This window comes from Scomber scombrus, chromosome 24 (genome assembly GCF_963691925.1).
Source record: "Scomber scombrus chromosome 24, fScoSco1.1, whole genome shotgun sequence".
Taxonomy (NCBI): domain Eukaryota; kingdom Metazoa; phylum Chordata; class Actinopteri; order Scombriformes; family Scombridae; genus Scomber; species Scomber scombrus.
Window position 1 is genome coordinate 867,520 of NC_084993.1, and position 17,500 is coordinate 885,019.

Here is a 17,500-nt window from a genome sequence, read left to right on the forward strand (position 1 = left end):
AAAGGAAACAAGGAAGGTAGGAAGGGCAGATGGAAGGAAGGAAAATAACACAGGAGGGAAAGTGGGCCGGATTGCAACCCTCGGCGGGCCGGTTCTGGCCCGCGGGCCGCATGTTTGACCCCCCTGGTGACGACGGATGAAGAAGCAGCGGCTGACCTGAGTGACTGTTGTCGGAGCTTTCAGGAGTCGACAGCAGCTTCTCCACCGTCAGCTGGGAGATAAAAACAGCAGGAAACAGGAAGTAGGAAGTTAAACACTCATATTTTCCTCAAGTGATGATTAAACTTTTAACTATGCGGTGAAAACAACTTCTAACCATGAAATAATGGTGGAGCCCTACTCAGACTGTACTACAGTAGAGTACAAGTACCTCAGACTGTACTACAGTAGAGTACAAGTACCTCAGACTGTACTACAGTAGAGTACAAGTACCTCAAACTGTACTACAGTTTACTTTATTTCACTTTAATGCATTAGAGGCAAAGTTTGGTTTATGAAAGGTTAAAAAACGTTTCTGACCAACATAAACTTTTATTATTTTATACTCTCATCGTTATATATATATTATATTTTATTATAATCAATAATAATACATCACAGTTTATTCACTGGTTGTATTTTATGTTAATAATCTGGACCTGAAATGTAAGTTAAGTCTCTAAAGCTGTTAAATAAATGAAAGTGAAAGATTAAAATAGCATCAAGTAAACTACAAAAATATAATCAACTCTAATAAGAAGTTAAGGACTACAGTTAAAATCAGCAGCTGAGGATTATGGGTATTGTAGTATTTAGAGTCGTCGACCAAACTGCCTTTATTTGTTTTTTAATTTAAGTGTAAAATGCTTCATAACTTTATAAAACAGGAAGTTAAACACTCATATTTTCCTCAAGTGATGATTAAACTTTTAACTATGTGGTGAAAACAACTTCTAACCATGAAATCATACCTACTGTAGTGGTTTTTAATTAGACTCTATTATTAAAACAGTGTGAGAGAAAAGGCTGAATTATCTCCCCATCTTCTGTTAGTGAGCTCCGTACAGAGACAGGAAGTGGTTCACTCATCGTGGGGACTGTACTCGTGCTTATTTTTAGGCTTTTTTTTTTTTTTTTAAATGGAGGTGTGAATGTCGATCATCGCCTCGTTAAACTAATAATGAATAATGAACACATGTCGTTAAACTGACATGTTAAAGGAGACACGGCTGCTTTCTGAGGCTTCACCGGTAACCATGACGATGCACCAGACCTGGAAGTGTAGCTGCTTCATCAATCAGTCAATTGGAAGGAATTTAATTAACTTTTAGATGCATTGGACTTCACTGCAGCTAATTTATGAACTTCACACTTTACTTTTTGATGTTTTTATTGTGTCCATGTGGTTTAGTTTAAATTTAAAGGGTTAAAATGTGAAAATAAACGTATGAATAACTTGCACACATTCTTTTTTTGTGGACCCAGCATCACATTTCCTTTCTTCCTTCCTTCTGTCCTTCCTTCCTTCTTTCCTGCCTTCATCCCCCTTTCTTCCTTCCTTCTGTCCTTCCTTCCTTCTTTCCTGCCTTCATCCCCCTTTCTTCCTTCCTTCTGTCCTTCCTTCCTTCCCTCCTTCTTTCCTCCCTCCCTCCCTCCTTCTCTCTTTCCTCCCCATTACCTTCCTTCTTTCCTTCCTTCCTCCCTTCCTCTTTTCCTTCCTTCTTCCTTCCTCCCTTCCTTCCCCCCTTTCCTCCTCCCTTCCTTCCTTCCTCCGTCCCTGCCTCTTTCTTTCTTTCTTTCTTTCTTTCTTTCTCCTACTTGTTCTTTCTTTCTTTCTTTCTTTCTTTCTTTCTTTCTTTCTTTCTTTCTTTCTTTCTTTCTTTCTTTCTTTCTTTCTTTCTCTTCTTCATGTTCTTTCTCTCTTCTTCCTCCTCTCTCCTTCTTTCTTTTTTTCCTCCTATTTGTTCATTCTATTTCTTTCTTTCTCCTCTTCCTCCTTTCTTTCTTTCCCTTCTTTTATCTTTCTTTTTCCTTCTTTCTTTCCTCCACCTCTAACTTATTGTTCTTTCTTTCTTTTTTTTCTAGGTGGATAAAATATTTGACATTTTCAGGAGCATTCAGTCTTACTTAATAAGTATTAAATGTGGAGTTTGAACCAATCAGACGGTGAGATTTTACCAGGATGTCTCCTCTGCACTCTGATAGGATGTTGAGGGTGAACTCTGGGCTGGTCCCGCCCCCTGGCACCACACCTGAGCACGCCATCGTCAGCAGAGTTTCCACTGGACCAACAAAGTGTCAATCATTAAGTAACCATTGATAAAGTGATGATGATGATGATGATGATGATGATGATGATGATAGTAACTGTGTGTCTACCTCTCTGCTCATTGGCAGGATGCTCCAGCATGTCTAATGGCGTCCACAGCTGCAGTGCATTGTGGGAGTCAGAGTGGGCGTGTTTCCTGTCCTGAAGGGGCGGGACTTCCACCTGGTAGCCCTGCCCCACGTTGATCCGCCTGTGATTGACAGGTGGAGGGTTAACAGCTGATCGGACAGTGACATCATCACCGGTAAAAAGGAGCATCACTGTACTCACGGCTTATTGGTTCCTGTTGTTGGTGTGACAGGAGAGGGAGGGGCCGTCTCCATGGAAACAACATCACTGAGTCCATCTGCCAATCAGAGACGCAAACATGAGCTTCATTAACCAAATCAGGTTCAAGGGGATTTAGAATAAGTGTAATAATGATGGTAAATGTAAATGTGAGGTACTTGTACTTTACTGTAGTACAGTTTGAGGTACTTGTACTTTACTGTAGTACAGTTAGAGGTACTTGTACTTTACTGGAGTACAGTTAGAGGTACTTGTACTTTACTGGAGTACAGTTTGAGGTACTTGTACTTTACTGTAGTACAGTTAGAGGTACTTGTACTTTACTGGAGTACAGTTTGAGGTACTTGTACTTTACTGGAGTACAGTTTGAGGTACTTGTACTTTACTGCAGTACAGTTTGAGGTACTTGTACTTTACTGTAGTACAGTTTGAGGTACTTGTACTTTACTGCAGTACAGTTTGAGGTACTTGTACTTTACTGTAGTACAGTTTGAGGTACATGTACTTTACTTCAGTACAGTTTGAGGTACTTGTACTTTACTGTAGTAGAGTTTGAGGTACTAGTACTTTACTGTAGTACAGTTTGAGGTACTTGTACTTTACTGCAGTACAGTTTGAGGTACTTGTACTTTACTGTAGTACAGTTTGAGGTACTTGTACTTTACTGTAGTAGAGTTTGAGGTACTAGTACTTTACTGTAGTACAGTTTGAGGTACTTGTACTTTACTGCAGTACAGTTTGAGGTACTTGTACTTTACTGTAGTACAGTTTGAGGTACTTGTACTTTACTGTAGTACAGTTAGAGGTACTTGTACTTTACTGTAGTACAGTTAGAGGTACTTGTACTTTACTGTAGTACAGTTTGAGGTACTTGTACTAAAGTTTTATAATGTTTTATATAACGATGGATGGTGCGTTAACGTACTCTGTGAGTTGTGAAGCTTCAGAATCTGAACTCTCTGCTGCCTCCTGGTGGTGAGGGAGCAGTGCAGCCCCGGTCCCGTCCTCACCGGACACAGCATGGGCGGAGGAGTGTAGTGACCTCTGCCACCGTCGCCCCTGGCAACCCCCTTAGCAACCGCCTCCTCCTTGGCAGCGTCGACCCGCATCAGGCTGCAGTACAGCACGGCGCCTCCTGCGGCCGAGGACTGGCGAGTGCACCTCCGCTGCGGTCCGGCCCTGCTCACCTTGGACGCGCCTCTGGTTTGGACCGGCACGGAGACGGGCATCACCATGGAGACGGGAGGGGAAGTGTTGCCCTGGAGACAGAAATGAAGCAAAATTTCTGGTCAGTGCATGCATCAACCTGTAAACAGAGCAGAGGGGACTTTCAGCTGGGTGTTGGTACCACAAGGTAAACCACTGAACTTTGGTTTTGGTCGGGGGAGATGTCGGGTCATGTGTGTTGTAATTCTCAGCGGCGGAAAGTACCTTTTTGTCTTTTGACGTCTTATAAAAAGCAGTTTGTAGTAGGGTTCACATTTCAGAGGTCTATGAGTTGTTTACGTTTAACCTTCGTGTCGTCCTCCCGTTTGTCTTTACTGTTCCTTCCATCCTTCCTCCATCCCCCTTTCTTCCTTCCTTCTGTCTTTCCTCCCTCCTTCCTTTCCTTCCTTTCCTTCCTTCCTTCCTTCCTTCCTTCCTTCCTTCCTTTCCTTCCTTCCTTCCTTCTTTCCTTCTTCCATCCCCTTTCTTCCTTCCTTCTGTCCTTCCTCCCTCCCTCCTTCTTTCCTTCCTTCCTTCCTTTCCTCCCTTCCCTCCTTCTCTCTTTCTTTCCTCCACCCTACCTTCCTTCCTTTCTTCTTTCTTTTATTCCCTTCCTTCCTTCCTCCCTCCTTTCCTTCCTTCCTCCCTCCCTCCCTTCCTTCTTTCCTTTACTCCCTTCCTTCCTTCCTCCCTCCTTTCCTTCCCTCTTCCTCCCTCCTTTCCTTCCCTCTTCCTCACTTCCTTCCTTGACTCGAGGACAACAGGAGGGTTAAATTCATCACTCTGAAGGATCTTATGTGACTGTCGTACCTTGTTCAACCATGAAGCTGATCTGAAGCCGCTGTGGGAACGCATGTGACCGTTCAACGCCGGCAAACTCCTGAAGTCACGTTTACACACTGTACACAACAACCTGTAACACACACACACACACACACACACACACACACACACACACTGTAAGACCAGAGAGGCAAAACATCCACAGCTGTCATCACATCACCTTCATCAGACTCACCTGGGGTCTGGAGCCTTCGGGAGGTTTTCATGTTGAGCCTGTTTGACCTGAAAACAAAAAACATCCAAGAAAAAACCTTTATGTATAACTAACTATCTAATAAGCTCAATAGTTCCTACTTATTTGTGTTATTTACTTATTTAATTGCACACTTATTTACTTTAATGTGTTAAAAAATAAGCTTGAAATCAACTTCTCACATTTTAATGTACCTATAATAGTTCTGTTTGCATTTATTTACACACTAATTTAATTTATTTACTCACATGATCATTTATTTATGCATTTAATCGGCTACTTACTTTCAAGCTATTGTCTGACACTATATGCTTGTTTGTTTACCTGAATATTTACCTATTAACAAACATATTTAACCCTCCTGTTGTCCTCGAGTCAAGGAAGGAAAGGAGGAAGGATGGAAGGGAGGAAGAAAGAAGGATGGAAAGGAGGCAGGAAGGAAGGAGGGAGGGAAGGGAGGGAAGAAGGAAGGAAGGGAGGGAGGAAGGAAGGATGGAAGGGAGGAAGAAGGGAGGGAGGAAGGGAGGAAGGAAGGGAGGAGGAAGGAAGAAGGAAGGATGGAAGGGAGGGAGGGAGGAAGAAGGAAGGATGGAAGGGAAGGAGGAAGGAAGGGAGGAAGGAAGGATGGAAGGAAGGTAGGGAAGAAAGGGAGAGGAAGGAAAGAAAGAGAGAAGGAGGAAGGGAGGAAGGACAGATGGAAGGAAGGAAGGGAGGAAAGAAGGAACAGTCACAACAGACGGGGTCAATTTGACCCGGGAGGACGACAGGAAGGTTAATCACTCTTTCATTCGCTTATTTTAAGACTAGCTGCTGCTGACATTTACAAAGTGAGATAACATACCCAGTTCCAGTCTGGTTGACTATCTCCACCTCCTCCTCCTCCTCTTCCTCCTCCTCCTCCTCCTCTTCCTCGTCTCCTTCCTCCTCCACACTCGTTCCCCCAGCTCAGCCCAGCATTGAGGCCTGCAGGCTGGGCCGGGCTGCTGACATCCTGGCCTCTTCCCTGTGGAGGGAAGCAGCTCTCTAGACTACCGGCAGCATCTGGGACGCCCGACTGGTTTTGGACCGGCTCCGTTTGACTCGGGAGGACGTTTCTGCTCAGCTGGTGCTGGACGGGGTCAGAGGTCGCTGGGTAGCTGTCAGACTCATGCAGACAGCAGCTGGTGGTTTGATCTCTGTTCAGCTGCGTTGGCGTCTGTGTTTGAAACGGGAGTGTCTCGGTCCTGGGATGCATTTGGGGACCAGGACTGGAGATAGCAGGGGTCTGAGGGGTCTGAGGGTAATGAGGACTTGGACCAGGGGTGGAGGGGCTGCAGTAGGGCTGGCTGGCGTTGTTGTCATGGTAACCGTACGGGAAAAAATGGTTGTTGGAGAAGTCCTCTGTAGGCGTTGACCTGAACTCCACGGAGCTCTGTCTCCCCATGTGGACGCTTCCAGACACGGAGCCCAGCGGAGAGCACTGCATCTGGGGCAGAACCGGCCCCCAGGGGTCCACATCTGGACCGGGTGAGTCACCGTGGCCAAACACACCGGCGGACACAGGCGTTTGAGGCTCATAGAGCAGTGGGTTGGTGTGTCTATGGTGATTCAGGTTCAGATCAACACTGAACTGGCTCTGGCTCTGGTTCTGGTTCTGGTTCTGGTTCTGGAGATGGAAATCCATGTATGATGCATCCTGGTTCTGTGTCAGATCAAAGACATAGGGATTACCAATACAGCAAAGTAAAAATACTCCATTACAAGTTCTCCTACAGTTAAAGTACATAAGTTTGAATAGTGTAATATCTGTTGAGGACTGGTTAGAAATCTCAAATTAATCCAATACAAGTGGTTATTGAGGACTTATGTAACGCCTTACTTGTTGAATACATTTGATACCAATAACCCAGATGTACAGTACTGTATGTGTTAAATACAGGCGGGGAGTTCCGGTCCTCTGAAATGAGACCAACGTGGAAGTAACTTAAACTGCATTCTATCAAAAGGCCACCAGGGGGCGACCGTTTTGGTGTCAAAAGGACTTCCGTCTCTATACAAGTCAATGGAGAATTCACCAACTTCTCACTTGATTTCTAACCTCAGTAAACGTTTTCAAAATGTGTTTATGGTCTCAATCGCTAGTTTAAAGCCTTCTTCAATGCAGTATGATGTTCATTTGGGACATTTTGGCCTCCCTGATTTTATATGTGACGATAAAGCAGGGTATGCATTAGGGCGTGGCTACGTGGTGATTGACAGGTTGATTGGTTCACAGGTTCAGGAGGGCGCCTCATGCTCCTCCTGATGCCCATATAAGTAGAATCCCTGTTTTTATTTTTCCCAGCATGCACCTGACATTTTCAAGATGGCGCAGCTCAGATCCGATACTATTGGCCTCCAAGCAGCAGTCCACAAACCAATGGGTGACGTCACGGATGTTACATCCATTTCTTATATACAGTCTATGGGTGAATCACAATGTATTGCTCTGTTGTAATCATTTATACTTTACATGATGCCTTGTTGGGAACCTAGTCTTTGACTCTTTGGCACCTTTACTTGTTCTTTGTAGTATTATGAACAACTTACCTGGTAGGAGTAATTATAGTTGTTGAGCAGGTAGGAGAGATCCGATTGAGGTTCAGATTCAGCCCAGTTTGAATGATCTAAACCAGCGTCGTGATTGTGGCTGGAGAGGAGGAGGTGAGGGGAGGTGACCTGGGCATGGGGGAGGAGGTGAGGGGAGGTGACCTGGGCATGGGGGAGGTGGTGAGGGGAGGTGACCTGGGCATGGGGGAGGTGGTGAGGGGAGGTGACTTGGTGCTGATGCTGGTAGTGAGGGGAGGTGACCTGGGGTTGGGGGAGGTGAGGGGAAGTGACCTGGAGGTGAGGGGAGGTGACCTGGTGATGGGGGAGGTGAGGGGAGGTGACTTGGGGATGGGGGAGGTAGTGGGAGGAAGTGAGCTGAGTCTGAAGATGAGGGAGGTGATGTGAGGTCATCTGGGCAAAAGGTATAAAGAAGAACATAAGTGAGTAATTGAATAAGTACAATAATCCATGAGTGTATCAATCAATCAATCAATCAATCAATCAATCAATCAGTCAGTAAATACAGGCAGGGAGTTCCGGTCCTCTGCATTGAGGCCAACGCAGAAGTAACTTAAAACTGCATTCTATCAAAAGGCCACCAGGGGGCGACCGTTTAGGTGTCAAAAGGACTTCCGTCTCTATACAAGTCAATGGAGAATTCACCAACTTCTCACTTGATTTCTAACCTCAGTAAACGTTTTCAAAATGTGTTTATGGTCTCAATCGCTAGTTTAAAGTCTTCTTCAATGCAGTATGATGTTCATTTGGGACATTTTGGCCTCCCTGATTTTATATGTGACGATAAAGCAGGGTATGCATTAGGGCGTGGCTACGTGGTGATTGACAGGTTGATTGGTTCACAGGTTCAGGAGGGCGCCTCATGCTCCTCCTGATGCCCATATAAGTAGAATCCATGTTTTTATTTTTCCCATCATGCACCTGAAATGTTCAAGATGGCGCTGCTCAGATCCGACACTATTGGCCTCCGAGCAGCAGTCCACAAACCAATGGGTGACGTCACGGATGTTACGTCCATTACATATACAGTCTATGGTAAACAGCGATTACCTTGTCATGAAGAGAGTTCCCATGATTCCTGAGTGAGGAAGAAGAGGAGAAGACTGGAGGAGGTGAGGAGCTGAAAGGTGACGACTGTGACACAGAGGAGTGATGCATGATGGGAGAGGAAGAAGAGTACGTCCACAGCTCAGACATGATGTCATCCACACACACACACACCTGCTTATCATTCAGTGTGTGTGTTTATGTGCGTAATCATGTGTGTTTATGGAGAAAGTTTGTGTTTTTATCTTCACGACGATTTCACTCGGATGAAAATCTGCAAAATGACAGAAATGAAGTCTGATTAATAACACAGTGATGCTACTGTCTCTATCAGGACACCTGTGATTGGTTAGTGTCTCTAAGGCTGCGTTCACACTGAAAGCCAAAATCCGATTTTTAGCCGATCTAGATCAGAACCAGATGCTCTTATGAAGTCTGAACAGTCATAAATCACATGAAATCCGATTTTTGCAAACCAGATGGAAACCACCTTTGGGAGGTAGTTTCAAATCACATGTGGACAGATGTGTCTGAGTCTGAACAGCTCCAAACACTCACATCGGTTCTGACTGTACGTGACATCTCTCTACGTCTCTACGCTACGTCACGCTACGACCCGCGCTTATTCCAGTTGTTGTTGCTAGCTGATATCAATGGTTATTATTCCAGTTGTTGTTGCTAGCTGATATCAATGGTTATTATTCCAGTAGTTGTTGCTAGGTGATATCAATGGTTATTATTCCAGTAGTTGTTGCTAGCTGATATCAATGGAGGCTTATTCCAGTTGTTGTTGCTAGCTGATATCAATGGTTATTATTCCAGTTGTTGTTGCTAGCTGATATCAATGGTTATTATTCCAGTTGTTGTTGCTAGCTGATATCAATAGTTATTATTCCAGTTGTTGTTGCTAGCTGATATCAATGGTTATTATTCCAGTTGTTGTTGCTAGCTGATATCAATGGTTATTATTCCAGTTGTTGTTGCTAGCTGATATCAATGGAAAACATCAGTCCTTGGACAGAGGACCAAACCACATTCTTAATTAATCTTTGGGGAGATGGCTCCGTTCAGGCGAAGCTCGAGGGTTTGTTGTCGCTGTCGTAATTATATGACATCACACAACACACGCTAGGTGACGCCTCCGCTCCGACGACGTTGCCACAGCAACCTGTCAGATTGGTCATTAATGTGGCCCAGTCTGAACGGAGCCAGATCCCATTTGGACACTTGCTAAAAACAGTTTGGACAGTCAGGCCTAAAAATCAGATTTGCCTGCAGTCGTTACTGTCTCTAACCTTCCTGTCGTCCTCCCGGGTCAAATTGACCCCGTCTGTTTTGACTGTTCCTTCTTTCCTTCCTTCCTTCCTTCCTTCCTTCCTTCCTTCCTTCCTTCCTTCCTTCCTTCCTTCCTCCCTTCCCTCCTTCTTTCCTTCCCTCTTTCCTTTCTTTCCTTCCTCACTCCCTCCTTCTCTCTTTCTTTCCTCCCTTCCTCCTTTCCTTTCCTTCCTTCCCTCCTTCCTTCTTTCCTTCCTTCCTTCCTCCCTTCCTCTTTTCCTCCCTCCTTCCCTCTCTCCTCCCTTCCTCCTTTCCTTTCCTTCCTTCCCTCCTTCCTTCTTTCCTTCCTTCCTTCCTCCCTTCCTCTTTTCCTCCCTCCTTCCCTCTCTCCTTCCTTCCTTCCTTCTTTCTTCCTCCCTTCCTTCTTCCTCCCTTCCTTCCTTGACTCGAGGACAACAGGAGGGTTAAAAGGACACCTGTGACTCGTTACTGTCTTTAACCTTCGTGACCCCGTCTGTCTTGACTGTTCCTTCCTTCCTCCTTTCCTTCCTTCCTCCTTTCCTTCCTTCTTCCTCCCTTCCTTCCTTTACTCGAGGAGTAAAAAAACCCCTGTGAGACGTTATCGTGACCTTTATTATCTCCTTCCTGCGTCTTTCCTTTAAAGACTAAATTAGCCTTTTCGTAAACATGACGTGTTTAACTTGTTAGTTTCGTCGTTAGCTGAAGTCGTTTATCTGAAGATGTAACAGTTTGTCTCCTCTGACGGAGGACCAACACACCACAGCAGCTGTGTGCGTGTCTTTATGACTAAGTGTGAATGTGAGATAACGGGACACTTCTAAGAATTCGCGCCCAGAGACAATTAAAATGTGGCTTCTCTTAAAGTGACACCATCATGTTTAAGTGATAAAAACTGAATCTCACATTAAATCCATCACCAGTCTGAGTCTTTACAGGCGGGATCATCTCATATGCAAGACAATAAAACACATTTCTGATTGTTTTTAAATACATTTTTTGAATTTATATGAAACTGTGGTCACATTTTGGTCATTTCCTCCCTTCACCTCTCTGCAACATGCACATATATAACAAGAAAAGTATAAATCAAAGACTTTATAACAGGGTCAAAGTTGCATCTGATAATAAAGATGTTTAAAAAAAAAAAGAAGTAATTAATAAAACAAAGCAGAGTGTAAAAAGTCCTGATGTAACATTTAGCTTTGAGTTTAAAGTGTAAAGTAGAATAAAGTAACCTCTCACCTGACACATCATCGGCTCCGACTGACTCTGTGTATGAGTGTGTGTGAGTGTATATTAGTGTGAGTGTGAGTGTGTTGTCAGGATGTGGTCACATGTTCTTCCTCTCTCTGGTCGCCGCTTTAGACGCTCTGCTTCTTCCTCATCTCATGATGACGATGACAGACGCCGAGGAGACAGACGAGGCTTTAAAAAAAGGCTCAAATGGGGCCGAGAATATACACTCAACCTGAAATGTGAGAATCTGTCAAAATGGAAATAAAAGAAGAGTTTAAATGATGTAATTGTGTTTTTATATATATTTTTTTATTAGTGTTGATTCAATGGAGTCAATGTGGAGGTTTCTGTTCTTATCTGATGATTCAAAACCTCCAGAAAACTGTTTTAAAGTTGCTTATTTTTATTTTTTTAAGTTTCCTAAAAGTCAAAAACATATTTTAATTAAAAATCAGTAAAATAAAATAAGATCTGTGAGATTTAACACATTAATTTAGCCTCCTGATTCACTGACCCTCACATGTAAAGACAAATGAAACTAAGAAGCTTCTTATTTATATAATTAAAGTTTAATAATCTACATTTTCATCTATTTTTATTTAGTTAAACTATTTTATACTTAAGTTTAAATCAGTGTGTGAATGTTGAGATGTTGTAAAAAGCTTTAATTGTTATATAAATGTAGTTTATTAATATTAAAGCTCATTAACAGCCTGGTTTATTTATAGTTTATAGTTTTAATAAAGTATTAATAGGAACATTTCTCATGAGGTTACAGCTGCAGGAAGGAAGGTTTATGGTGACGGACCGAGGTCAGAGCTTAGTAACCATGGACACCGGAAACGCTGTTAGAGCGATGTTCAGTTTCACAATAAAAGTCACTTTGCGGTTCGATAACATTGTGATTGATTACTATATTGTTTTTTGGTGTAATTTGGTGAAGAATTGTTCAAACATGCATCATATTTAATGAGTAATGGATCACACATCGATGATAGAAGTTAAGACTCAATAAAACTAAAATAAAACCAAAATAAAACATTGTATATTCTGTGTTTAACGTGTCTCATTGTGGTGTGAAATCAGTTTCTGACGCGTGTCTAAAGATAGATTATTTATTTATATCTAAGAGGAATCTCTCGTCTCTAATATTAACTATATAAAGAAAATAAAACACATTTAATCGCCTTCAAAGCAAAGATTCATTCATTATTCTGTTGTTGGATCATTTCTCTTTTATCTTCTAAAATGCTCATTGTGTGTATTTTAAATGAATGAAACAACTTGTCAAGAAAATAACTGTTTAGTTTAGTGGATAATTGTAATAAAAGATAATTATTTGCAGATTTAATATCTTTAATGTCTCTTAAACTCACTTATTGAATCCTCCAAATCAACTTTAAAACATCTGCATAATTAAGTGTTTTATATATCGCTTTTATTCTGAAGGCTGAGGGCGGAAGTAGTTCGTCCTTCGTGTCCTCTGACGTCACCGTCCCCGTTTCCTCTTCTCTGGTTCAGGTCAGCGCGAGACACAAACGTCTCTAATCTCTGTTTTCATCCATCGTGTCAGAAATGTTTCATCAGCGACTGTTTGGATTAAACTGAATTAATCAAAGTCTCAGTTTGTCTTTTATTGTGGAGGTCATGCTAAAGCTAAAAATAAAAGCCTCTTCCGGTTGAGCTCAGCATGCAGCAGTGATGTCATGTACTGTAGTTCACTAAAGTTCATTAAAGAGAAATTAATCTAGAAACATCATTAACCCTCCTGTTGTCCTAGAGTCAAGGAAGGAAGGGAGGAAAGGAGGGAGGAAGGAAGAAGAGGGGAGGGAGGGAAGAAGGAAGGAAAGGAGGGAGGAAGGAAGGAAGGATGGAGGGAGGAAAGAAGGAAGGTAGGAGGGAAGGAAGGTAGTAGAGAAGAAGGGCGGAGGAAAGAAGGGAGGAAAGAGGGAGGAAGGAAGGAAGGACGGAGGAAAGACAAGGAAGGTAGGAGGGAGGGAGGGAGGAAGGAGGGAGAAAGGAAAAGAGGAAGGGAGGAAAGAAGGACAGGCAAGAAGGAAGGTAGGGGGGAAGGAAGGAAGAAAGGGATGGAGGAAAGAAAGAAAGAAGGTAGGAGGGAAGGAAGGTAGTAGAGAAGAAGGGCGGAGGAAAGAAGGGAGGAAAGAGGGAGGAAGGAAGGAAGGATGGAGGAAAGACAAGGAAGGTAGGAGGGAGGGAGGAAGGAGGGAGAAAGGAAAAGAGGAAGGGAGGAAAGAAGGAAGGTAGGGGGGAAGGAAGGAAGAAAGAGATGGAGGAAAGAAAGAAGGAAGGTAGGAAAGAAAGAGATTTATAGTCATATAATAAAGATAAATGTCTGTGTTTCAGGTGGTTCACAACATAAAGAGGAATCATTTATTTTAATCCATAAATAATACAGTGACAGAATGTAACAAACTTCCTTCCTTCCCTCCTTCCTTCCTTCCTTCTTTCTTTCTTTCTTTCCTTCCTTCCTTCCTTCCCTCCATTTTTCTAATGATCCGGCCCTCATGAGATCAGATTGTTCTGTATGTGGCCCTTGAATGAAGATGAGTTGGACCCCCCCCCCCCTCGCTCTATATAATTGAATGTCTCGTCTTTAACGTGGATCCTTTTTTCTCGTTGCAGATGTTTTTAGGACGTAAACGATGTCGAACCTCAGAGGATCGTTGTGTCTCCTCAGAAGCTGCTCAGGTGTGTTCAGGCGTCCGTCGTCTCGTAGCTGCATCAGCGTGTTAACTTCCTCTGGCTCCGGCTCTGGCTCCGGCTCCGGCTCTGGCTCCGGCTCCGGCTCCGGCTCCGGCTCCGGCTCCGGCTCCGGCTCCGGCTCCAGCTCGGGTCTGGTCCTGCTGTCCCGCTCCACAGACGTGCACCAGAACCTGGCTCTGGAGGACTGGATTGACGCCAACGTGGACCTGCAGCAGCGCAGCGTCCTGTTGCTGTGGAGGAGCCGGGCCGCCGTGGTGATCGGACGCCATCAGAACCCGTGGAGCGAGTGCAACCTGCCGGCCATGAGGCGGGCCGGGATCGATCTGGCCCGCAGGCGGAGCGGCGGCGGGACGGTCTTCCACGACCTCGGGAACCTCAACATGACGTTCTTCACCTCGAAGAAGGCGTACGACCGGCAGAGGAACCTGAGGGTCGTCACGGAGACGCTGACGAGGCTGAGACCAGAGCTGGACGTCATGGCAACCGACAGGTTCGACATTATACTGAAAGGACACTTCAAGATCTCAGGTAGGAAACTATGAGAGGAGAGAAGATCAGTAATATGTTTTCTTAGAGCAGAGGGTCAAACTCCTTCCTTCCTTCCTTCCTTTCTTCCTTCCTTCCTTCCTTCTTTCCTTCTGTCCTTCCTTCCTTCCTTCCATCCTTCCTTCCTTCTGTCCTTCCTCCCGTCCTTCCTTCCTTCGATCTTTTCTTCCTTCCTTCCTTCCATCTTTTCTTCCTTCCTTCCTTCTTTCCTTCCTTCCTTCCTTCTTTCCTTCCTTCCATCCTTCCTTCCTTCCTTCCTTCTTTCCTACCTTCCATCCTTCCTTCCATCTTTCTTTTCTTCCCTCCCTCCTTCCATCCTTCCCTATTTCCTTCCTTCCTTCCTTCCTTATTTTTCTGTAATCTTCACACTTATCCAATGGGCCGGATTAAAGTTCTTGGTGGTCCGGTTCTGGCCCACGGACCGCATGTTTGACACCCCTGCCCTAGATGATTTAAAGCCCCAAAATAAGTCGTCTAGACATGAAGGCGAGAGGGAGTCAAACCAGTATATATAACAATCAGTTGATTATCGATCAGTTCATTGATTACTTGATGATGTCATCGTGGTCTCCAGGCAGCGCGTCCAGACTCAGCAGGAAGTCGTCGTACCATCACTGCACGCTGCTCCACTCGGCCGACCGCTCCGCCCTCGCCGCCGTGCTCCGCCCGTCCTGCCCCGGTATCCATAGCAACGCCACGCCCAGCGTCCCCTCGCCTGTGGCCAACCTGGTGGACCACGCCCCCTCGCTGCGGTTGGAGGAGCTGCAGGAGGCGCTGGCGGACCAGTACAACACAGGTACTGGTTGACTCTGCTGTTACTGGTGTGATGGAGCAACGAGGACACCTGCTGGTTTAATATGGTTACTGCAACAGAAAAATACAATAAAACATGCTGAGAGGAAAACATGAAGAGAAACATACAATAAATAAACAATAACTAAATAACACACACACACACACACACACACACACAGACACACACACACACACACACACACACAGACACATTCTAAGTCTCATATCATGATATCGATATAATATAATATTTATTCTGATCTTTCTCCTCAGAGTTCGGGTTCAGCTCAGCGTTGACCTCTGTTGACCCCTCTGATGAGTCATCGTTTCCCGGTGTGAGCAGCGCTGCCGCAGAGCTGCAATCGTGGGACTGGAAGTTCGGGAAGACGCCGAAATTCAGTGTCCAGACGGAGCTGCAGCTGTCGGACGGCGTCTCCGCCCGGCTGCACCTGGAGGTGAAGAGCGGCGTGATGGAGAGCTTCCGGCTGGACGTGCCCTCTGATTGGCTGCCGCGGCGGCTGAGCGACGAGCTGAGCGTCGTGCTGCAGGGAGAACGGTTCTGTCCTCACCGCTCGGCTGCAGGCGTCGCTGCGCTGCTGCGGAACGAGAGCGGAGAGACGCAGAACAGACTCAACATCCTGTGTGACGCTGTGATGGCAGTGATGGGATGAAACAGGCTCAGACTCATGATGAACCGGACTCACGATGAATCGGACTCACGATGAATCGGACTCACGATGAATCGGACTCACGAGGAATCGGACTCACGATGAACCGGACTCACGATGAATCGGACTCACGATGAATCGGACTCACGATGAATCGGACTCACGATGAACCGGACTCACGATGAATCGGACTCACGATGAACCGGACTCACGATGAACCGGACTCACGATGAATCGGACTCACGATGAATCGGACTCACGAGGAATCGGACTCACGATGAACCGGACTCACGATGAATCGGACTCACGATGAATCGGACTCACGATGAATCGGACTCAAGATAGATTTAAACTTTAACTCTGAAGACAATAAAATGTTATTAAACTAAACATATTGGTTCTACTGCGTCTTTATCTGGTACATATCAATGACCCTTCCTTCATTCCTTCCTTCCATGCCTCCTTTTCCTTCCTTCCCTCCTTCCCTCCTTCCTTTCTCCCTTTCTTCCTTCCTTCCGTGCTTCCCTCCATCCTTCCTTCCTTTCATTCTTCCTTCCTTCCTTCCTTCCTTCCTACCTTCCTTCCTTCCTTCCCTCCCTCCTTCCTTTCTTCCTTCCCTCCTTTCTTCCTTCCTTCCCTCCTTCCTTCCTTCCATCTGTCTTTCTTTCCTTCCTTCCTCCCTTCCATCACACATTTGAAAAAAAATCCTCCCTTAAAATGTTTTATTCTTTTTTTCAGAATTTTATTTTTTTTCGGCCCTAATACTCTTCCGTAGTACGAAAACATTTTCTTTTATTATTTAACATTTATTTTTCCCTTATTAAAACATTTTTGGATCAAAAACTACAAATCCCAAGAGGTAAAGTCCAATGACGCATGCGCAGTGCTCCCGCAGAGCCATGCGTGCTGCTGGGAGCTTCCGAAGACAGAAACAATAAAGAGGAATCACTCTGCTGTAAACTCTGTGAACCAAACTCTGCTCCAGTTTTAGTAACTTCTGCATGTTAGTAACAGATAATAACTGGGAACGGCATGCACACATTAATATTTATTCTTTCTAAAAACAATAACATTAATAGTAGAAATATATAATTACAATATAGAATAAAGGCATATTCTATTTTATATTCTAATTATATATTTCTACTATTAATGTTATCGTTTTTCACACTTATTTATTGTTTTTTATTCTTTGTTATTGTTGGACTAATGAAGGAATATCTGATCTGATCTTAAAAGATATTTATTTAATCTGGTTTTTAATTAATGTCATTTTAACTTGTTTTTTACTGAATGTCTTTGTTTTTAATTGTCTAATTTTACTAAACCTCTCTCTTTTTTATACTGCTTTATTTGCTGTTATTTTATTCACACTTAAAAAAAATAAAATAAAGGATAAAAATAAAGGAATAATGTGAGGGGTAAAAATCTTGGGAGTGAGTCCTCCTCACTGCTGCTGCTGAATAGACGATCTTTGTCCGGTGTCACCAGCAGCGCAGACAACCGGAGAACCGGAGAACTGGAGACTCCACACCGGCAGGATGGGCAAGAAACAGAAGAAATCCGGAGAGGACAGGTAGAGTAAACACCTGAGGCTTCTTCCCACACCGACACCGGGGCGGCACCGAGCCTCCCTGCCCGGTTTAACACCTCCAAACCCGGCCACGAACCACGCTGCCCCCCCTGTAGCTCTGTTAGCTTCTGTTAGCTTCTGTTATCTTTAGCGGCTAGGTGATGCTAACCGATGCTAACCACGAGTCAACG

General features: G+C 44.4%; 3 protein-coding genes and 1 long non-coding RNA gene across 4 annotated transcripts in view; 2 read left to right on the forward strand and 2 right to left on the reverse strand.

Annotated features, from left to right (window-relative positions):
* LOC133976459 (transcriptional-regulating factor 1-like) overlaps positions 1–6,406 on the reverse strand; it is a 10,175-nt gene extending 3,769 nt beyond the window's left edge. Inside the window, exons 1-8 of the mRNA XM_062414672.1 lie at positions 5,680–6,406; positions 4,821–4,867; positions 4,613–4,715; positions 3,522–3,855; positions 2,579–2,654; positions 2,359–2,498; positions 2,158–2,261; positions 157–211 (exon numbers count right to left, since the gene is read on the reverse strand). Coding sequence (XP_062270656.1) covers positions 157–211; positions 2,158–2,261; positions 2,359–2,498; positions 2,579–2,654; positions 3,522–3,855; positions 4,613–4,715; positions 4,821–4,867; positions 5,680–6,303 — 1,483 coding nt within the window. The 5' untranslated portion in view covers positions 6,304–6,406. The remainder of the gene's footprint in view (positions 1–156; positions 212–2,157; positions 2,262–2,358; positions 2,499–2,578; positions 2,655–3,521; positions 3,856–4,612; positions 4,716–4,820; positions 4,868–5,679) is intronic.
* A 1,299-nt stretch (positions 6,407–7,705) lies between these two features.
* LOC133976460 (uncharacterized) lies at positions 7,706–11,031 on the reverse strand. The gene is made up of 3 exons (XR_009924831.1): positions 11,010–11,031; positions 8,475–8,745; positions 7,706–7,817 (listed from the first exon to the last, which is right to left on the reverse strand). It is a non-coding gene; the product is annotated as an uncharacterized LOC133976460 (long non-coding RNA).
* A 2,625-nt stretch (positions 11,032–13,656) lies between these two features.
* lipt1 (lipoyltransferase 1) lies at positions 13,657–16,062 on the forward strand. The gene is made up of 3 exons (XM_062414579.1): positions 13,657–14,255; positions 14,848–15,069; positions 15,342–16,062. Exons 1-3 carry the CDS (start codon positions 13,667–13,669, stop codon positions 15,737–15,739), a joined length of 1,209 nt encoding a protein of 402 aa, XP_062270563.1. The 5' UTR covers positions 13,657–13,666; the 3' UTR covers positions 15,740–16,062.
* Positions 16,063–17,111: 1,049 nt separating this feature from the next.
* Positions 17,112–17,500, forward strand: part of eif5b (eukaryotic translation initiation factor 5B) — a 17,238-nt gene continuing 16,849 nt past the window's right edge. Inside the window, exon 1 of the mRNA XM_062414580.1 lies at positions 17,112–17,312. Coding sequence (XP_062270564.1) covers positions 17,278–17,312 — 35 coding nt within the window. The 5' untranslated portion in view covers positions 17,112–17,277. The remainder of the gene's footprint in view (positions 17,313–17,500) is intronic.